Below are 21,650 nucleotides of genomic sequence, written 5' to 3'. Positions count from 1 at the left end.
GAACAATAGGATTCAGAATGCAGCAGTCTGATTGGTCCTAGAACAATGCAGCAGTATGATTGGTTGGCAGGAACCACCCAATCATGCTCCAGATATAAGTGAATCCACAACCTGATTGGCTTACAGTAGAATTCTGGAATTAGCCAATCATGTGCAGCCCATTGTGTAAATAATGTATATAAAGCAGATAATTTGAGGGGACATTCATTCCTCCTCACCACTATGAGCTGAATAAAGAGCATGAAATCACTTTGCGACTCTGAGTATATTTCAGTTCACCTGTCTTCCCAGGTGATGTTTAAAATTTTCTGTAGACGCCGTAGATGGAATTTTGCTGAACTGATTGAACTCAATAGTTTTAATTGGATTTTGAATAAATATGCAATTATTTATTACCATTTCGAATGTCATTGTGTTGTTATCTTCCTTAGTGGGTTGTGCAAACCACTGTTCGGAATAATGCTTTGTAGCTGGAGATGAGTTTATGGAACGGAGGCGCCCAGTGTGCTCCCCAATTGTTTGGCAACCACTGGAATTGACACATGAGATTTCCTCCAGAAAGGACAAATCCACACCACACATTCAAAGCACAGGATTTCCCCCAAAGAACTCTGGGAACTGTAGTTTTCCCTCTCACAGAGATACCATTCCCAGCATCCTTAGCGAACTGCAGTTCCCAGGATTCTTTAGCAGTCGTGTGGTTTAACCGTCTCCTTGCGCTTCAAAGGTAAGGCGTTGGCTCTGCTCCTCCTCCTTTCTCGCCCCACAGCAAACGAGTTGAGGCCTTCCGATGTAGGCCTCATGCGCTTCCCGCAGAACTACTTCTCCCATGATGCCCTGAGCAGAAGAGCCTCTCGCGAGAGCTGAGCCGCGAAACCCGGCTGCCATCGCGAGATTCCCCTCCCACGCTTCTCGGGCAAACGGGACGGCGCCCCATTTCCTGCCTCTGCGCCCGGCGGGAACTCGCTCTCCCATGATGCCGCGCGGCGGGTCCTTTCCGCCAATCTCCTTTCAGAGTCCGGGCGGGGTAAGGAGGGAGAAAGAGGAAGTAGGTCCGTGAGGAGAAGCAGGGAAGCGGAAGTGCGTGTATTGTGGAGGGCGAATGGGGGCGGGGCTTAGGGGGGGTGAGCGAGCGGGCCTTTCCGGTTCCTTCATCCGGGTCCTTTCTGCTCTATTAGAATAAAAAAATAATCTATATATACACCTATATGTATATATAACAGGAGACGGGGAGAAGGGGGAGGAAAAAGGGAAAAGAAAAGACGAGGCCTCGCCCCTCCGCCGCGTGACGTCATCGCGTGAGGTCACCGGGCCCGGCGATGATGCGTCGGTGACGCGGTCCTCGCGTCCGCCACGGCCGGGGACCGTCACGGTGTTGCTATGGCAACACCGCCTGCTGGGTCAGGGGGTCACCGCGCGGCCTGGTGAGCGGGGCGGGGGGGGGGGGCAGGGAGAGGGCCGGGGGGGGCCGCCCTGGCGGTGGGACGGGGGCGAGGGAAGGGCGGGGCGGGGGGGGGCAAGGGAGAGGCCTCGCGGGTGGGGGGCGCCTGGGGTGGGGGTGGGGCGCAGGGGAAGCCCCTCCGCGGGAGGAGGGAGGGGGCCCTTCACCCCCCTCCCCACTCAGCCACCCCCTCAGAGGGTCTCAAAAGCCCCTCCCTCCCTCCTCCCCATGGCCCCCCTCTAGGGCGGAGTGGGCTCCCCTCTGCGTCCGCGGGCACTGAATGCATTTCTCTCCCCCCCCCCCTTCCCAGTTCCTCCCGAATTCCTGAAGTTTCCTCTGCAGGAAAGGCTGGCTCCGGGGCAGATCGCCCCTTTCCCGAGCCAGGGTCGATGGGTGGGCCCTGGGGCACCTTTGGGTGGTGCCACCTTCCCGCCTTACTCGTTCCTTTTGAGCCAACGTTGCCCCGGGGCTTGAGGGTTTAGGTTGAGGCTTCCCAGCCCCCCTCCTGGGCCTGGAGAGGGCAGGGCTGGCTTGGGGGCCTTCCAAACTTGTGGAAATGATGGATGCAGTGGGTAAGAGGGAGACAGCGACCTTTTTTAAAAAATCTGAATGGGGAAGCCTGGAAATGCCTGTAATTCAAAAAGGGCCTCTCTCAGTAGGCATTCATATTCACCTGAACTTTGGCAGCTTTGTACCTGTAAAATGGGAGCTATTAGGTGCCCATTTGCTCTTTTTCCATACATGGACATAGCCTCTGGTTGCCCCTGGAGTCAGGGCAGTAGTGGCAGAATTATAGGACAATCCTTTGCATGTCTGCTGTGAATGAAGTTTAATCAAATTAAGTGGGAATTTCTCCTGGGTACGTGTGTTAGCTGTTGAGTGCGAAAACCCCCCCAACCTATTATTTCAAGATAGATACAGGGTCCCAAGTTGGTTGGATGTAGCTTCTAGAGAACTGGAAATTTCAGAGGTTGATGTTCAGCACAATCCTGTGTTCGTTTACTTGGAGGTAAATTCCATGGTGTCCAGCAAATGAACCTTCCTCACCAAAGCATATGCAGCATTGCAGCCTTAAATGGCCAACTCTTTTGACTCTTTTGATTTGCCAACCCCAAATCAGAGCCAAGTTGAAAAATAGTTTAAAATTGACTTGTCTAGTTGCCTTTGAAATGTGATGCTGGTGTTCAGAACATGAGTGTTTCTTCCAACCTGGCTAGGCTGGTGGTGGAAAAAAGAAGCAGGTAGTTGCCAGAGTGGAAAAAAGCAAAGATTTCTCTCTAGCCCTTGAGCCTTGGCAGAAAGTTGCCCTTGCAGTTGGAAAACGTGCAGATGGCAGAGGTCAAAAAGATATTTGCAGCCTCTGGGGACAAGAGAGGGAATTGCTGTTGTATTTCTGGGTCCGCTGCTAAAAATGGCTTGTTTTCTGCTCTGTGGGTTGTGCTGGGAAGGCTGCAGTGGGGCTGGCTGGCGGGTGGGGCTTTGGGGCTGCGTTGGAGGAGCTTGGGCTGTCAGGAGTGGAGCTTTGTTCACTCTCGGGCCAGTTCTCCAGTTTCTTTCCTGGATCCTTAACTGGCTTCTAGATTTTCCTTGAGTGCTTCTGGCCGTGGTTTGGGTTTCCCATCTTGACAGCAAAGTGTGGCAGGAAGCGATTAACCTCAGCTTGATAAGGTTAACTGCTGCACAACTTTCGATTCCTTAAACATTTTGTACTAAGAAGGGATTTGTCTTTCTAGTCCCCTCATTAATCAGTTCAGATTTCAAAGCTTTTGTCTGAAAGAGAGCACCTTTCCCAAGTGGAAGAAACCTTATGTGAAAGATTTTGTAATTTGCTTATGGGCAAAAACTGTCTTGGCCAGACGCGTTCCTCTGGCTGTGGCAATGGGTCTGTGCCTTTGAATGGACATGGCAGAAGAACTGTGGAATGGCCGCAACAGCAGATCCTGCTTCCACCTGTCTTCCAGAGAAGGCAGTTTTGGAATGGGAACCTCCAGAGACTGTCAGGAGCAGCCTGAGAAAGAATGATGGGGCAGGCTGGACAGCTGCTCCCTCCTCATTCTGTCTGCCAGGCTGGACCAAGAGAGAGTGGGCACCTGGGGTGGCATTGCTGGAGGCAATTCCGTCCTTTTCCCACCCCCCGCAGACCATCTTTTGTGCTGATTCGTGGCCCTTGGAACAAGGCATCCTCTCTCCCTTGGTCAGAGTGTTTCACTGTGTCCTTCACATTCTTCTTCAAGAATTCACATTCTTCTTCAATTTCCTTTGCCAAAGCTCTTCCATTTAACGTGTATCCACTTTCTCTGCTGTGACCCCATCTTGTTGAGTGACTCGGGGGTGTGTGTGTTTAGTACAGCTGCCGTTCAGTGGGCAGGCTATTAAGTTCCAGTTTTGAAACCCAGGTTCACCACCGTGGAAGGTGTTGGACTTTCCTTCTTTGTTTGAGGTTTTTAAACAGAGTTTGGATGGCCATCTGCCAGGGATTTTTAGCTGCGATTCTGGTATTGTAGGAAGTTGGACTATGTGACCCTTTGGATCCTCTGCAATTCTATGATGCTGTGATTCCCCGCTCAGCTCCAACATTTGCTTTCCTACCTTTGACTTTGCCTAAGCCACCATATGAATGAAAAGTAACTTTCCTAAGGGCCAGGGACTTCTGCAGGAACCTCTTTGAAGAAAAAAGAACCTCGACATTCAGGATGCTGTCCAAGATTCCAAGGCTGTGTTTTCTGGGTCAGATTCCGCAGTGCCCAGAGATCAGAAGACGGCTGAGGCTATAGGGAAAGATGTGTCTGCAGAGGCTCAGGGAAAGAAGTCTTGCTGTGTCAGGAAGCCCCCAGGTGGGAAACGAAAGCAAGGACTCTCTTGTGGGCTAGTGCTTCACAGCCAGAGGTATTCTGTGGCATCCATGAGACTGTAGAAAGCCACCATTTCTAGTAGCCATTCAGTAGCCTTCAAGGATTTGTCTAATACTCTTTATAGTGGCCACCACTGTATTGAATTGTGCATCGTCCAAAGAAGTCCTTTCCGTTTCCTGTCTTAAATCCCTTGCCCGTAAATTTCATTGAATTATCCTGTTATTTATTACACATATTATGCCTCTAAGGTTACAAATCCTTTTCAAGGTGTACAAGTAAAATAAAAACCACACAGTGTGGTTGCTATGAAGCAGTGGCAAAGCATTTTTTAAAAAACCTCATCATTGGTGGCAGAATTCTCTCTGCAGCATTTGGGAGCAGAGGGTGTTACTCTGGCCTGCCTGTCTCTGCCCTCTATCATTGCCTGAGGTAATGGGGGAGGGGTTGAGATTCCCTCCCTCCACTTTCTTATAGAATCATAAATTTGTAGGCATGGAAACAACCCAAAGGGTCATCCAGTCCAACTTGCTGCAATGCATAATTTTTTTACCATGCATAATTTTATAACCATCCACCATATCCCTTCTTACTATTTTTTTAAATAGTGGACGGTCACCCCATATCAAAAAAACAAGTAGTGTACAGCCAGGAAACTCATCAGGAAGACGCTTCTGCTTGTTTGGGTTGTGGTTTCCTTCACCTTTTCTTTGTTTTTTGATATGGAGTGACCCAAACTCCTTAGGATATGAAACGTAGCAGCTATAGCATCATCTATATTTCTGGGCAGGAACCGTAGAATTGCAGAGTTTGAAGGGACCCCCAGGGGCCATCTAGTCCCTGACTCTGCTACCGTAGTCCTCAACCTTTTCTTTGGCACCTGCTGCTGCTTCCTTTCACGTTCTCTATGGTCTTGCAGTTCACATGTCTCTCTCCCCACCTCCCCAAGTGGTGTCTTTGTGTCTGCAAACAGAGAGGAGACCTGGCAGCCTTTCTGTGCTTTTGTCTCCCCTGCAAGCATTTCCAAGTGAAAGGGTACCTTTTATTGGGCCAGCTTGTCTCCCAGAGGCTGCAAATGAGCTTATGAAATGTACCGTATTTTTTGCACCATAACACTCACATTTTTCCTCCTAAAAAGTAAGGGGAAATGTCTGTGCGTGTTATGGAGGGAATGCCTACGGGTGGCATGCCTACGGATTTTCCTCCTCTAAAAACTACGTGCGTGTTATGGTCGGGTGCGTGTTATAGAGCGAAAAATACGGGGTATATTCTTTCTTGAGTTTCTGTGTTCGGTATGCAGCAATGAACATAAGAAGAATCTGCTAGTGACCAGTGGCCCATCTAGACCAGCTGCTGTTCTCACGGCCGCCGGCCAGAGCCCTAACGGTTGAATCTAGTGCTTTCAAAACAGCAAAAAAACAAGCCGTTAGCTTTGCACAGAGACTCAGAGAAATTGAACAGAGCTAGATGATTTGCAGGGGGCTTGGGTTACACTGGGCCTCAGCACCCTGTTTGCTTAACCTCTTCTCCTCCCGGTTGATGCAGGGCCTTTCGGAAAGAGCAGCAAAAATAAGCCGCCAGAAGGATGGTCAGACTCACAAGACGAATCCCGTTTGCCTTTCAGTTGCCGAGGAGAAACATGATCTCCCCTCCCTGGATAATTGTCCTAGGAAATGCCTGCAAAGGGGGCTGCCCAGGTAGGGTGAGGGCAGGGGAAGTCTGAGCCATGGGTTGGAGCTCTCTGGGGCAGCTGCTTCTTGCCTTCCGACGCCTTGCTTGGGGAAGGCTCCTCAGACCCTGTGCCCTGCTTTAGGAAAGCTTTTAATGTTTGATGTATTACTGTATTTTAATATTTGGTTGGAAGCCGCCCAGAGTGGCTGGGGGAGCCCAGCCAGATGGGTAGGGTATAAATAATAAATCATTATTTATTATTATACTTGAATGCAGAAAGCCCCAGGTTCAGTCCTTGAAAGCATCTCCTGTCGTTCCTCGCCATTGGCCGTAAACATCCTGTCCCCACTGTGGCCACCTAGATGCCTCAGTGGGAAACCGGGGAGCAGAGCATGAGCACCAGAGACCTCTGGATGCATTGTTGCCTTCAACTTTTGAGGCGGGGCATAGCCACCCTGGTGGGGCTGATGGGAGTGGTAGTCCAGCCACATCCGGGGAGCATCTCGCTGCCCACCCCTGCTTGTCTGAGGCTGTGGCTTTGGTATAAGGCGGCTCCTGCCACTCCCGGGTTGGGCTTCTTGGTCCTGAGGCGGCTTCCTCAAAGCAGGGCAAGTGCTGACCAGTCCATCTTGTTGCAGCAGGTGACGTCTGAGCCTGCCCTGGTCTGCGTCTCCCCGGAGGAGGTCCCGGAGAATCCGCAAGGAGTCAGTGGGTGTGGTGATGGAGAACTACGAGCTGGTCACTTCCCTGGGTAAGACGCCGCTGGTTTTGTTTGGGGGAGGTGCCTGTTGGGAGCCTCAGAAAGGCTCAGCTCCTCGTTCACGCTGGCTCTGCTCAAGAGGGGCAGAGAAACTGCCGTGCACCTCAGATAGCTAATACAGTGGTACCTCGGAAATCAAATGGAATCCGTTCTGGAACTCCGTTTGACTTCTAAAACATTTGGAAACTGTGGCGCAGCTTCTGATTAGCTGCAGGAAGCTCCTGCAGCCAATTGAAAGCCGTATAAGCTGTGTCAGACATTTCAGCTTCAAAGAACATTCGCAAACCGGAAAATTCACTTCTGGGGTTGCAGTGTTCAGGAGCCAAAATGTTTGAGTCACAAGGCATTTGGGATCCAAGGTACGACTGTATTGTGAGGCCAGAGGGTCTGTCAGCCTCTTTCCTGCCAATTGTTAGGTCTCCACTCCAGGCAGCAGAGGCCTCCCAGGTGAAGAGCCAGCACAGCTCCCACCTAGCTTGTGATGTTGGAGCCCAGCTCTGAGGTTTCAAGAGCACGCTTGGTGGCGGCTGGCTGAGTCTGCTTTGGTGCAGGAGTCTCTTGAGGTTGCTTAACCCAAGACGAGCCTGCTGGATCCGGCCAGTGGCCCATCCAGCCCAGAATCCTGATGGCCCCACCAGATGCCCGTCATGGGAAAAACCCGCAAGCAGAATCTGAACACAACAGCCGCTCTCCCCCGTCCTTTGGCTTCTGGCAACTGGGATTCAGAAGCATCGCTGCCTCTGACTGTGGAGGCAGACCAGAGCCACCATGGCTAATAGCCATTAATAGTCCTTTCCTCCATCAGCTTGCCATCCATTTGCCTCTGTGTGTAGATGTGATTCTGTGGTAGATACCTTTCCCGGAAAGAAACCCTCTACCTTTAAGATCCTGTCCTGGGGTGTGGTGGGGTACAGAGGGGCCGCCTCTCCAACGCATCTGCATTCAAGGAGTGCTCCTTTCTCTGTGCCAGGTGTGGAAACCTGAGTCAGCCTTTTAAAAGCCACCGCAATGGAGCGTAATGGTGTTCCTCCTTCTCCAGGCTACCCGGTTCTCAAACCTGATCTCCTGTCTCGGATCGAGCGTGCTGGAGAGCAGTGTGTTGGAGATCAGCTGGACTCTAGCAGAGGGATTCCAACAGATCCCTGCCCAGGTAAGCCACTAAGCAGAGTGGGAGCAGTGGATCACCTTCATCAGTTTTGTTGAATTAACCAAACTAAATTTGGTTTGGATATTTGTGCAATTAATTGTTAACTGTTTCTGATTTTATTGCGTTATCATATTCCTTAGTGGGTCGTATTCAGAACTCCTGTTCTGAGTAATTCTTAAGAGTAGGGTTGAGGGCTCTGGGGTTGAGTGTGTGGAATTAAGGGGGCTGAAACAGAGATAAAAGCCACGGAGGCCACGACCAGAGTTTCTGGAGGCCCTTGGCAGACAATGCCTGTGGTAGCTTTTGGCTTTGGTCACTCTGCAGGTGTGGCCCCTTCATCTTCTTCCGAGTCTTCCTGTTGGCCAAGAAGGCAAGTGCAGGTTTTTCACAGACAGAGTCCAACAAAACTAACCACTTCTTCCCTGTGCCAGGCTACCGGTTCTTCAAACCCGAGAGCTTATCCTGGATTGAACGGTGGGAAGAGCTTGGCGTCACGGATCGCCAGAAGCTGGAGGAAGGCAAGCTGTGCACAGGCTCCTGCCAAGGTGAGGAGCCATCCAGCAGAGGGTGTTGCCTATTGGTTGACTCCAGCAGCAGTTTTGGTTGCCAGGCCAATGGGGAGGGAGCCTGTGGCCCTTCCGATGACACTGGACTTCAAGTCCCATAATCCCTGGCCAGGGACTCTGCTGGTGAAGGGGACTGAAGGGAGTTGTGAGTCTGACGATATTTGGGAGAGCCACTTCTGTTCTAAAATAATAAATAACGAGGCACCCATTTATTTACCATTCTCTGCAGCCACAGCAGGTGCTGTGATTTGCCAGCCGTTTGACCTCACCCCTGGAGGTGCACTCCATTGTCTCTTGAGACAGGCAGATAAGAACAACCCATTTATTCTTTAAAAAAAAATAGTTTGCCCCCCTCCCAGCCCTGAATGTACAGGCTGGATGTTGTCTGGATTGTTGCCTGCATAAAAATACGGCATGTTGTGGACCTTTTCACTCCCCCAGCAGCCTTGCCCCAAACATTCATGGCATACCTCCTTATTCTTCTTATTTGGTTGGTTTCTTATTGTTTACATATATTTATAACATAGCAAGTATAGCAACAGAGGCCAGATAAAAGCAGAAAGGAATATCTAGAAATAAACATATAGGAGCAAAGTTCCATACCAAAATAAAAATAATAATTAATTAATACCACCAGGTTGCAAGTAATACAAGTGGGCTTACATTATCCTGCACCTTATTACATCGGGATATTGTAAAAACAGCCCATTAATTGATAAATGCATTGCCTTGTCGTCTGCCCTGTCTGGTTCTCACCATATATGTAAGCTTAACCATGCCTACCATATCCCAGACTGCTTCATACATTCTCTCATAGGAGTGGCCTTTGATTCTTTTTCCTGGAGAATTGGTGCACAAAACGAAGCTCCTCTGTTCTTCTGCAAAGGCCTCCTTGTGCTTTGTTCCTCTCGCCCCTTCTCATGCTTCCTTTCCACCTCTTTTTCTCCCTTTCCCTCTTCCCGCCCCCTTCAGGAGCAGCTGGCCGCGGCAAGGCCATCAAGGAGGAGGAAGGTGGCCAGAAGGGCTTTGTGGCCAGCTTGGAGCGCTACCAGCTCTTCCCCGACAGCTCCCGAGCAGGCCTTTTCCTGGCGCCCAACGCCGCCCAGCTGCGGGCACAGCAGCCTCGTGTCAAGAAGGAGGAAGCGGCCTCGTGTGAGCCGGGCCTTTGTGGCCCCGGGCGCCCCTCTCAGGGCCTCGGCTCGGGCCCCTTCGCCTGCGTGGTTTGTGGGAAGTGCTTCCGCCAGAAGCAGGGCCTCATCACGCATGGGCGCATCCACACAGGCGAGAAGCCCTACCCCTGCTTGGAGTGCGGCAAGCGCTTCCGCCAGCGCCCCAACCTGCTGACCCACCAGCGGGTGCACACGGGCGAGCGGCCCTTCCCCTGCCTGCGCTGCGGCAAGCGCTTCAGCCAGAAGGCCAACCTGGCGGCCCACCAGCGTACGCACGCCGTCCAGGAGGGGCTGATCGCCCCAGAGCCCAAGACGCCCGTGCCGCGGGGCAGCCGCCAGACGGAGAAGCCTTTCCCCTGCAACGTCTGCGGGAAGAGCTTCAGCCAGCGGCCCAACCTCATCACCCACCAGCGGATCCACACGGGCGAGAAGCCTTTCGCCTGCACCGAGTGCGGGAAGCGCTTCAACCAGCGCGCCAACCTCATCACCCACCGCCGTATCCACTCGGGCGAGAGGCCCTTCCCCTGCGCCACCTGCGGCCGCCGCTTCAGCCAGAAGGGCAACCTTGCCGCCCACCAGCGCACCCACTCCCAGCAGAGGCCCCACGCCTGCTCCTGCTGCCCCAAGCGCTTCAAGGGAGAGTCAGCCCTCCGAGCGCACCAGAGGACCCACAGGCAGGTCCTGGGAGCTGACCCCCTGGCCGGAGCCCTCTTGGCGGTGGCTCCCGGCCTCCAGCAGCAGGCCCCGCTCCCCGGGGACCCCACCTCGGCCGCGCAGAGGGCCACGCCGGCCCCCCGCCAGGATCTGCCTGGGGATCCCACTCCGGGTGTCCATCGGGCTGCCCCCTCCGCGCAGCAGGTGCAGCAACAGCCACAACAACAACAACAGCAGCAGCCCCAGCAGCAGCAGCAGCAACAGCAGCACGGAGCCCCTCATGGGCCACAGTCTCTTCCCGCGGACCCTCCACCCGGTCCCCACGCAGCAGCGGGCCCCGCTGGACACCTCCAGGGTGTGGCCCCCGGCTCAGAGCAAGGGCCAAAGCTGAGTGCCCCACCGGCCGTGATGGACCCCCACGCCGAGATGCTCCACTGCCAGCGCCGGCTGAGCCTGCCGGCGCTGCCCACTTCCAGCGCCCATTCCGTGGTGCCCATGGGGCAACCGCAGCCCATCACCACCAAGCCCAAGAGCCTGGTGGGACCACGGCTGGATGCCCCCAGCGAAATGCTCCACTGCCTCTGCCACGCCAGCAGGGCCTCCCTGGTCATTCCTCACCCGCCACACCTGGGGCAGCTCCAGGCGGGCGCCAGGGACGCCCCTGGGCGTGCCTGGCTGGGCATCCCGTGCCCGGCCCGCACCCTGCAGCTCCAGCAGGGGGCCCAGGGCCACCCCGCCGCCCCCAACCCGAGACTCTGCTCCATCCCGGATTCCCTGCGATAGTTTCCTCCTCCCCAAAGACGGGTGCTGTGCAAGCACAGATTGGTGGGGGCTGGGCTTGGCCCTCCCCACATAGGACCTCCCACACATAAACAGCCCTCTGCGGTGGGGCAAGGCGGTGGGGCTCATGCATGTATTGTGGACAGGAGAGCCCTCAGCCTGCACCAACCCCCCCCCCCCCAAATCTTGAGACACGTGCAAAACCCCCCTCTTTGCTCCTGCATCTCCTGGCACAGAAAAAGATCGATCTTTCTGGCAGCACCACCAGACTTCTCCCCCTGGAAGCTTGAGCCCGCGGGGGTGTCATTGTGCCAAGTGTATTTTCTTCATCCCTACAATCCCCCCCCCCGCCATGTACCACACCCTCCTCCCTCCACCCCAGGAACCAGCGGAACTCTGCTCAACCGCCTCGTGCAGCACAGATGCGGTGGAAATCTGCCTCCCCCAGGGGAGGCGAACGGGGCCCTGCGAGCAGGCAGCGTCTCCAGACTGGCAGGCAGCAACGTTATAGGGCCTTCCTTTGAAGAGAGGACTCTGGAGAGGACCTGCTTTCTTCCCCTCCTTCCACATGCCTGCTGTTGCCTAGCAAATTCCACCTGGGATCTCTCGCCTTCGGGGTCCAGAGTGGCGGGTGCAGGAGAGGACAACGTCCTACGTGTGAAACTGGGAGATGCCTTAGCTGCCGTGCGAAGCCAGCCAGAGTTGACCAGCACAAAAGAACCACAGGAACAGCCGCTGCTGGACTCTGCAGGCAGCGGTCTACCTGGGGATCTCACTGCCTACCAGACCCCAGGCTCATTTTTCTCGTTTGCCCTGTGCAACCGAGGACACCGAATGCAGGAGATTCTGGTGACGAGGAACATTATCAGTCTGCTGCAGGAGCAACCACGGGTGGTTAGATTTTCCGGGGGTGGGGAGGGGGCGAACTTGTGACAAGAACCCTTGCCCATAATCTCCACACTCCCCTGCTTCCTCGTGGGCAGAGCAGACTCTTGATGCCTCTCCTGCCCGGTGGCACTCTGCATGCTTTGCCTTTTCACAGAAAAGCGGGGCGGGTGGTTGAAGGAGGAAAGAAGCCCCGCCCCTCCAAAGACTGACAGAGGGGGGAGGAGGACTTCAGCATGCTTCAGAAGCGGCGCGTTGCTATGGAGCGGTCTGGATCTTGGGCGCAAGCAGCAAAGTCCACTCTGCGAGGAGAGCTGGGCTTCCTTCGTCTTCAGTCTGCGGAGGGGGGTGGGGCGGTGCTGGTGGGAAGCAACTGGTGGCCTAGAAGCGTCCAAAGCTGCCTTCCCCAAGTCTGGTGCTCTCTGGGTGCTTTGGAGCACAAATCCCGTAGCTGGTGGGAGTTGTGCTCCAAAACACCCCGAGGGCACCAGGCTGGGACCAAGGCTGGTCTGTAGCGTAGGCGTGGATGAGTTATGGAAGCGTTGACCAAAGAGGAGGAGGAGGGGAGGGATGTCCAGTGGTCCCTCCTCTTGGGAAGGCTGGGTTGTGGGGCAGGAGAAGCAGCCGAAGCACTTTACATGTGACCCCCGTTAAGCCCCCTTGACCTCGGTTCTGCCTTCTGCCGCGTGGCTTGCCCCTCTGGCTTCCCCACTCTGTGTTGACTGGTCTGCAGAGACCGCGCTGGCCTGATGGGCTAGAGGGCTCTCTGCATTGGCTCAGTGGGCAGCCGTGTTGGTTTTTGGGTGTGCCAACGGGCTGCCTGTTCCTCCCCTGCTTTGCAGAGCAGGCCCCCAAACCTCCCCTAGGGATGCCACCCCTTAGAAAAAGGACCCCGGGCAATGAGAGGGGGAATCTGTGCCTTAAGCTCTCAGATCCTCGGCCCACTTTGTCAACCAGTCCTGGTTGGAGGGTGGTGTCGTGGTGGGGGGGGAGGGTGTTGACTGCACATAAAACCGGGCTGGGTGCTTTAGAAGCCATGGGCGGGGCACACTTGAGGGGCAGAGGAGAGAGTTGTGGGGTACAAGAGGCATGAGAGCCCCAAAGGAGTCCAGGCTCCCACAGCAGGGAGAAGAAGGTGTGGAAACTGTGTGCCCCAGACAACGCTGTTTCCTTGAGGGGCCGCAGGCTCTCGGGTCGTCTTGGTCAGACTGTGCCCAGTTGAGGCCCCGCTCTCGGATTCCCAGCTCCCGCCAGGCCCATCAGGCAAAGGCTGGTTGAGATGCTGAGTTGCCCAAAGGAAGAGAATCTGTGTGTGTCTGGGGGGGAAGCCCAGGTGGCGGGGGGGGGGCAAAAACCCCCCATGCCAGAAAAGTGCAAAATGCCCAAGTAAAAAGCATGTGGAGAGAGAAGCGTGAGAGAGCCAGGATACATGCAACACAGCTGATAAAGTGATTGGATCCTCTAAGGTGTCTGTATCTTGCCATCCCTCTGGCTATCAGCTGTTTTTGTGTGTGGCTTTCGGGGGGGGGGGCAGTGCAAAGGGTTTACGTACTTATGGGTGCAAACAAAGGGGAAGCTCCCTGTGGCTGCAATGCAAAGGCGGGAGGCCCTGTGGCTGATGCTTCTCGTCCTGTTACACGTTGCCCCCAACCCAGAGCAAGGCTGCAGAATTAATGTTTGGTCCTTTAGTGTTTGAGGAATGGTTTGTTCCCACCTTTCAAGGACCCGCTCTGATGTCTCTGGGGGTTTGGGAAGTACCCGGGGTGCCAAGATGCAAGGGTCTTCTGCAGTTGGGAGGGATTCAGCCCTTGCCCCGACCTCTGCACTTTGCAGCCTCCTGGCTCTGAGTAAAAGTCACCCCTTCCCCAGGAGGCTGGAGAAAAACCTGGGTCAGCTCTGGCCACAGGAACGTCAAACGCCCCACCTCCCTCCCAGGCTCCCTTCTCCAGGCTGGGCATTCGTTCCAGGCTAAGGCTTCACTCCTAAACCACCTGAGCTGCTATGGAGGGATCCTGACTGGAGAAGGTAGCTCCCCACTCTGCAAAGGGCCCCTTCTTGAACAGGGTTTTAGAGAAGCCCTTGGTGGCAATCCTGGGTCCAGGGCACCCGTGGGGAAAAGAGATGCTCTGCTTGTGCCTGGTGGATCTTTTGGGGCTGGTGACTTAAATGCAATGCGTGTGTTTTCTGGGAGGAGGCGTTGGGCGCCAACCCCTTTGGGGAGGAGGGAGCAAAAGAACAGTTGGGGTTGTGGGCAGCCAAGAAAGCTCTTTTCGGTCCTTGTGTTTGTGTCCGGTTGTTTGGCCTTCACCTTGGTGTTCTGTGCTGTAGGGAGTGTTCTGGGGGGGGGGACACGTTGGCGCAGACGTGCTTGCTTGGCATTTCCCCAGTTGCATGCTGAAACCCAAGGGGGTTGTTCTGGCCAGGGTGGGTGGGCGTGAGAGGGGGCGGTGGCAGGGGGAGGCAGGAGCAGAGGGAGCTGGCTGCCGGCCTCCGGGGACAGGCCAGTGGTGTGCTGTCTATTCAGTCCAAGGATGCGGGAGGTGGGCTGCCTAGCCCCCTGCGTCAGTGTGTCAGTGCACCTCTGGCCCATTTAGAACCAGACAAGAAGGTACTTGGTTGTGACAGAGGCACCCTGCCCACTTCAAGTAGCGCTGGCATCCCTGGACCCTGGCATGGGCCGCTTAAGAACTCGCGCTCCTTTTGTCTTCCTTCGGAGCCATTGGCGGCTACCGAAGCCGCAGGTGGGGTGTCGGATAGGCTGGACTCTTGTGTGCCCCAGTGAAATTCTGTTGCATTTGGGGGGCCCTGTGTGTGTGTCTTGTTTTACGGGGAGCCGTTCCCTCCCCGCCCTTCTTTGCCATGCATTTTTGCTTACCCCAGCTTGCTTACCCCAGCTCTTGACGCTCTCTGTCCTGCAGACAAAACTTCCTGAAGTGCACTTGCCCTCTTGCTCATAGCCCAGATTAGGTAGGCAAAGGGGTGTTGGTGGGTCTTTCCTCGAGGCCTGGTTGCTTGGACCTTGACGAGGAGTTTCTGGCTCCTTCTAACTTTACATTTCTCCCCTCGTCATCGGCGATACCCAGTCTATTGTGTTTGTTTGGGGGGGGGTTGTTAGTTTCTCGATTGATGCAAAGCTTATTAAGAAGGCTTCTGTTGCAGGCTCTGGGTCACTGGCATCCCACCCCCCCACCCCCTTGGTTCCTTGCGACCCATAGTAGCTTAAGTGTTTCTTTCGTAGCTGCAGAGATACCCGGACTCACTGGGATTCCTGCTGCAGCCGCCAGCGGGCTCTTAGCCCTCTTTCAACCTGATTTTGCTTATAAGGAGCTTCACCAACTAGGCAGCAGCCTTGGAGTGACCTCAGCATCGCACGTCTTGCTATCCCGTGGCGACTTCTTGGCTCCTTTCCGTTGAACAGCTGCCTCCCTAGTTGCTGTCCCACCCCCATCCTGGATGGCTGTGTCACAGGCAGAAAATGCAACAGGCGAAGCTTATTGCATGCTGCTCAAGGCTGCAGCTGCCAAACGTTGGCCTGTCACGGGCCTGCTAATTGAGGAGTGAAGGGGGAAACTGACATGGGCTGGCAATGGGGTCTTGCTTGTGCCATTCCCTGGTTGCTCCTTACAGTCCAACTGCAGGTTCCTCCCCAAGGCAGAATATCTGAGGATATGCAAAACAAACAAACACAAACCCCACACCAATACTTCAGCGAGAGTAACTGGAAGAGAAGGAGGGATGTTGGTTGGGTCGAAGTGGTCCTCGCTTCTTCCTGCCCTGCAGTTTAACAGACAGGATGAACTGAGCAATGGCTGGGCGTGTGGGATCCCTGGAAGAAAGTGTGTGAGACGGCCAGATGGTTCTGAGCGCCCCCTGCTCCAAGTCCAGCCGTGCTTCAGTTAGAACCTCCCTTTTTGGATCTGCCTCTATCATACATTTTAAACTAGCTCAGAACCTGTTTAACTGCCATTGCACCCGAGTAGGAGAATCTCTGGGGTCCCAGTTCGGCTAGTTGTGGCAAAGACCCATTGAAAGCGATGGGACTTTCATCCTTCACAAAAACTAGGTGACTCGCGCCCCCCCCCCCCAGTTAAGGTAAAACATGTGTAAAGAAAATGCAGTTTATATTTCAATGACATTAATATCTCATAAATGCAGTAATATAAATCTTTGATGGACCAAGCTATCTTTTGACAAAATCAAAATTCCTCATTGGCTGCCTTACTGAAAACCTAGCATTGCACTGTGATAGAGTTTGTGACTTCTGATTTGCAGTTGCTTAAAGGAGGAGAGCAAACTTGCATCGGTGTGCAAAACATGTCCCAGATGCACGTTGGGAAGTGTCCCAGTGGAGGCCTTTGACATTTTAAGCCTTCTCAGGTGGAGGATACTGGAAATATTTGACTCGGGGAAGTTGATTTGTTGGGCATGTCATGGTGCTAGCAAACCAGAACTCCTTTGCATGTTGGAGCAAAGTGTTGTGGAGCAAAGTGTTTTGGAGCAAACTCCTTTATGTAGTTGCAAATCAGAAATCAAAGCCTATTGAACTGCGATGCTAGGTTTTTTAACAAAGCCATCACATCAATGAAGGTGTTATCAAAACATTTGGCCCTTTAAGGATTTCCAGCAGCAGGTCTCTTTGTGATAATTTCCCCCCGCTGAAATAAAAAAAAATAAAAAAATTTCTCTCTGTGTTATTTTAACTCAGTTTCCCCAGCCCCAGTTCAGTGGGGCTTAAATCATGGCCAACTTGAGTTTGATCTGGACTGTTGCTTCTATGAAGACGAGGCTTCCTAAAATATAAACCTCTACAAAACCTCAGTTCTCCAGGATTCCTGTGTGCAGGACCTCCCAGTGGCTGAAACCGGTTTCGAACAGGCTTAATTTGTGCATCGCCAATGTAAGCTCCTTGTAGCTTCTGTGCTTGTCTGTTGTTTTGTTCTATGGCTTGGAGGGGCGACTAGGCAGAGGCAGAAAAGGCCAGAGAGGATGGGAATCTTTGGGGAGCAGCGTGGGCCCAGCCGAGCTGGGGGAGAAACGCTTCCAGCCCCCCCTCTGTGCTCTGGAGCGTGAAGCCAAAGCCTCGTGCCTGACGCCCCCTTGCCCTGGACATTTGCAGTTTGGGCGCTGCAGGTGTCCATGGCAGGTGAACCCACAAAAATTAAGTAGGACCGAAGAACACCATTGCCTTGCAGAATCAGAACCAGGTCCCAGCACTCTTGTCTCCAGTAGAGGGGCCAGCCAGCCAGGCTCCTGGGCGCGATGGCAATGGCCCTTTTCTGTTGTCCGCTGCGTGTCTCTCCCCCCCCCCCACCGGCCAAGGGGGGGCCATCCTATATCACCTCTGCACATGGAGGGTTCACTTAGCCTGTCCTGACCCGCCATTAACTTGCCTCCTCCTTTCGATAAAGGACATTACATTCGCAGCCATCGTGGCATCCCACAGAAGCGCGGCAAAACCTATGAGCGAATAGCCCTGTCGTGTGCTGAAAATACTTTTTGTTCGTCCCGGACCCGCTGCCGACCGCTTGCATTGGACTTGCTTGACCCATCCGGATTTCAGCTGGACATTTGGGGCCGGGAGATCCCTGAACCCCCCCCCCCAATATAAATCATGACTCCCTCTGTAGCCTGGAGGAGGAAGGTTTCTATCTGGCAGTGTTGGGGTCCTCCAAGTTCTGGCCCAGGCAGGCAGCCGGCCGATGGAATGAGGTTGCAGTTGGGTGGGGGGCAGCCAGCCTGGAGAGGGAGACGGGGGGAACAAGCCAACAATAGTTGGCTGGAAACATTTCTGTGACATTGCCAGAAAGCCCCCTCCCTTGCCCCCCCTTCCCCCTGCCTCCTCCATAAGTTGCCTCCTTTTACGACATGTTGATAACTTCATCCCCATTAACCCAGACGGGCCCCTTAGGGCTATTCCAGATGTATTATTATAATAATTATTATGTTTTATTATTATTTTCTGAGCTATGTTTGTTTGCAATAAAGGCTTTCTTACAGTTGCTGGAGTGAGCGTCCTGCTTGTGTGCGAGACACTGGCATGGCCTTGTGGGTAGAAGACGTACAGCCCTAGAATTGTAGGGTTGGAAGGAAACCTGGGGGTCATCTAGTCCAACCCCCTGCAGTGCAGGAATCGCAGCTCAAGAATCCCTGAAGATGGAACTGTGTCCCGAAGGACCAGGTGCGCAGCCTGGGAGTCCTTTTGGACTCACAGCTGTCCATGGAGGCGCAGGTCAGTTCTGTGTCCAGGGCAGCTGTTTATCAGCTCCATCTGGTACGCAGGGTGAGACTCTCCCTGCCTGCGGAATGTCTTGCCAGAGTGGTGCATGCTCTAGTTATCTCCCGCTTGGACTACTGCAATGTGCTCTATGTGGGGCTACCTTTGAAGGTGACCCGGAAACTACAACTAATCCAGAAAGCAGCAGCTAGACTTGGGACTGGGAGCGGCCGCCGAGACCACATAACACCGGTCCTGAAAGACCTACATTGGCTCCCGGTACGTTGCCGAGCACAATTCAAAGTCTTGGTGCTGACCTTTAAAGCCCTAAACGGCCTCGGTCCTGTACACCTGAAGGAGTGCCTCCACCCCCATCGTTCAGCCTGGACACTGAGGTCCAGCGCCGAGGGGCTTCTGGCGATTCCCTCCCTGTGAGAAGTGAAGCTACAGGGAACCAGGCAGAGGGCCTTCTCGGTAGTGGCGCCCACCCTGTGGAACACCCTACCATCAGATGTCAAGGAAATAAAAACTATCTGACTTTTAAAAGACATCTGAAGGCAGCCCTCTGCTTTTAATATTTGATGTTTTACTGTGCTTTTAATATTTTGTTGGGAGCCATGCAGAGTGGCTGGGGAAACCTAGCCAGATGGGTAGGGTATAAGTAATAAATTATTATATTATTATCATCCAACCTCTTATTTTAAAAACACCTAACGAAGGAGAGTCCACCACCTTTCGAGGGGGTCCTTTCCACTGTCAAACAGCTCGGGATGTCAGAAAGCTTCCTAAAGTTCAGTCAGAATTCCCTTTCCTCAAATCCATCGATTTGGGTTTTCCTGCCTGGAGCAGCAGAAAAAAATCTTATTTGCTATTTGGTGTAACATAAAAAGAAGGTGCCACTGATTTTTAGGCTAGGGTGGCCCGTTCTCCAAGAGCTTTGAGGAACACCAAGGTTCAACCTCCCTCAAAGTATGGCAGTGCCTGGGTAACCTGCATGCCTCAAATGCTCTGATAGGAGACGAGGGTCTCCCAGGAAATATTTTACTGCATTCACACCCCACCTTTTTCTCTAAGGAGCTCCAAGTGGTGTACTTGGTTCTCCACCTGCTCCTTGAATCCCTTTAACAACAAACCTTGCAAGGTAAGTTAGGCTGGGATTCGGTGAACGGCCTGAGTCCACATTCTGCGACCTTCATCCCCAACTGGGGATTTGAACCATGATCTCTCCCTGGCCCTAGCCTGGCCCTCGAACCACTAGGCAACATTGCCTCTCTCCTGGAAAGAAGATGGGACATTCTACCTAGACAGGGAATGGGGACTTCTCTTGACATTTTCTTCCCAATGTCAAGAGATGCAAGTCCAGGAATCTGGGTGGACGAGCTCGGAAAAGTCCTGGGAGTTCCTGAGACCTGGATTTAATAATAATAATAATAATAAATAATTTCCTTTGGATCTGCTCTTTCCGAGGTGGTTTCCCGGATTACATTTCGGAGAGGTGTGTTGCTACTGGCTTGGCTGATGGAGCTTTTCAGTGGCCGCCCACCGAGAGGAAAGTCGCGTTTCCTTTCCCCCCACTCAGATTTAATCTCTGTGTGGGAATCAGAATAGCCCTTGAAAGTTGATTTGAAGCATCCTTCCCACAGGGAGAAAAGCTTTAAAATGGGAGCGATGCTTCCTGTATCTCCATGTGTGTAGCGATCCATTTCATAAAGTGAATAAGGTGTGTTTCAACGCTTTCCCCCCAAGGCTGGCTGCTACATGGGGCAGCTTCACTCTGCATTTATGGCCTGGTGATTTATGGCTTCTGATGTGGGATTTGAACTTTGATGGATAAGGCCAAATACCCATCTAATCCAGCATTTTTCTGGCGTCACAGGGGCCAGCCAGATGCCACAAGCAGGATTTGAGCACTAAAGCAATTCTCCCCTTCTGGGGTTTCTTGCAACTGGGATTCACAAGCATTGCTGCCTCTGACTGTGGAGGCAGCGCATAGCCATTGTGGCTAGGAGCCATCAATAGCCCTCTCCTCCTGGAATTTCTCTTCATTTTTAAAGCCATCTCAATTGGCCTCATTTTCTCTTGTGGGAGGGAGTTCCATAGCTGAACTAGGTAGTAAGGTAAATGACCCCTGGACAGTTAAGTCCAGTCAAAGGTGACAGATATGACCGGCAGAATCCGTGACCAGGGAAAAGAGTCGGCGGAAGAAGATTGGAAGAAGTTTAAAGACTATTTGCAGAAATATTGTAAAATTAATGAATGTTAGAATGATGTTGGACAGAAATTAAGTGGTTTCAAGCTGTAATGTTTTAAGAGATGTGGAAAATAAGGTTTTGAATTAAGTAAAAACTAACAGTGAGGATTTGCTGAATTTATAATTTGAATTGGAATATAAGAAAGGGAGGTATGAGGAGGTCCGGAAAATAAGTTAAAAGAAAATAGGTAAAGGGAAATTTTATGTGTTTTTTAGTTGTTTTTATATATATATATATTTGTATTTTTGTTTTTTTGTTGTTTCTTTTTTGTTGTTTTATAATGTATTATTCTGGAAAATTTCAATAAATATCTTATATATATATATATATATATATATATATATAAAGTCCAGTCAAAGGTGACTATGGGGTTGCGGCGCTCATCTCGCTTTCAGGCCGAGGGAGCCGGCGTTTGTCCGCAGACAGCTTTCTGGGTCATGTGGCCAGCAGAACTGAACTAAACTTCTGGCGCAACGGGACACCGTGATGGAAATCAGAGCACACGGAAACACTGTTTACAGGTTTTTTTAAATAAAGAAATTATACTTTTCAGATTAATACATTTCATCAAATTTACAGTCACCTTAACATTTCAAAACTTGACTTCCTTTCCCCTTTCTGTGGCTCCTTACATTTATTTTTAATACCTTCTGCATATCCAAATCAACTTAATTTGCTCATTTATTCATCCACTTTAAATATATACTCTTGTAAAACTGCAGGTTGTTAACAATAATCCTGCCGGTGTTTTTTTGTTTGTTTACAATTTATCTGTAAATATTCAATAAACCATTTCCATTCTTTTATAAAAAAGTTTGTTATCTTGACTTCTTATTCTTCCAGTGAGTTTCACTATTTCTGCATATTCCACACATTTTTGTATCCATTCTTCCTTTGCTGGGAGTTTTGCTTCTTTCCAGCAACATTCTTGCCGCTGTAGTAGCATACATAAATAAATTTCTATACAAATTTAGGTAGTTCTCTCCCTATAATTCCCAAAAGAAAAGCTGCTGGGTTTTTTTGGGTTTTTTAAACAAAAGTTATTTTAAACATCCTTTTCAATTCCTTATACGGTATATCATTTCCCAGTAAGCTTCAACCTTTCTACACGACTGTGCTGTTTATGGTTTATGTGCTGCATGAATAACTTTTACCTGCCCTGACTCTTGCAACCCTCAGCTTCATTGGACTCAAGTTCCCACATTATGAGGGAGGGTGAAAAACTACCCACTTTATGCCATGCATAATGTAATCCTCAATTG

General features: G+C 52.2%; 1 protein-coding gene across 7 annotated transcripts; it reads left to right on the top strand.

Annotated features, from left to right (window-relative positions):
- The first annotated feature begins 961 nt into the window (after nt 1-961).
- LOC307199130 (uncharacterized protein) lies at nt 962-17,921 on the top strand. 7 transcript variants are annotated; one of them, XM_079946797.1, is made up of 6 exons: nt 962-1,080; nt 5,836-5,987; nt 6,600-6,712; nt 7,761-7,871; nt 8,300-8,413; nt 9,407-17,921. In XM_079946797.1, the coding sequence occupies exons 3-6, from the start codon at nt 6,682-6,684 to the stop codon at nt 11,038-11,040; spliced, it is 1,890 nt and encodes a 629-aa protein (XP_079802923.1). In that variant the 5' UTR covers nt 962-1,080; nt 5,836-5,987; nt 6,600-6,681; the 3' UTR covers nt 11,041-17,921. The 7 variants fall into 7 exon arrangements, with proteins under 7 accessions (XP_079802923.1, XP_079802924.1, XP_079802919.1 ...); XM_079946798.1 differs by lacking the exon at nt 962-1,080 and adding an exon at nt 1,108-1,424 and having other exon boundaries at nt 6,603-6,712; XM_079946793.1 differs by lacking the exon at nt 962-1,080 and adding an exon at nt 1,108-1,424.
- Nucleotides 17,922-21,650: the final 3,729 nt, after the last annotated feature.

This window comes from Podarcis cretensis (assembly GCF_951804945.1).
Source record: "Podarcis cretensis genome assembly, chromosome: 12".
Classification (NCBI taxonomy): Eukaryota; Metazoa; Chordata; class Lepidosauria; order Squamata; family Lacertidae; genus Podarcis; species Podarcis cretensis.
This window is presented reverse-complemented; position numbering and strand designations above follow the sequence as displayed.

Excerpts from the sequence above, each read along its gene's own strand:
- LOC307199130 (XM_079946797.1), top strand. The coding sequence starts at position 6,682 with ATGGAGAACTACGAGCTGGTCACTTCCCTGG. Across the intron at positions 6,713-7,760 it reads CGAGCTGGTCACTTCCCTGG|GCTACCCGGTTCTCAAACCT; the intron begins GTAAGACGCCGC and ends CTCCTTCTCCAG. Across the intron at positions 8,414-9,406 it reads GTGCACAGGCTCCTGCCAAG|GAGCAGCTGGCCGCGGCAAG; the intron begins GTGAGGAGCCAT and ends CGCCCCCTTCAG.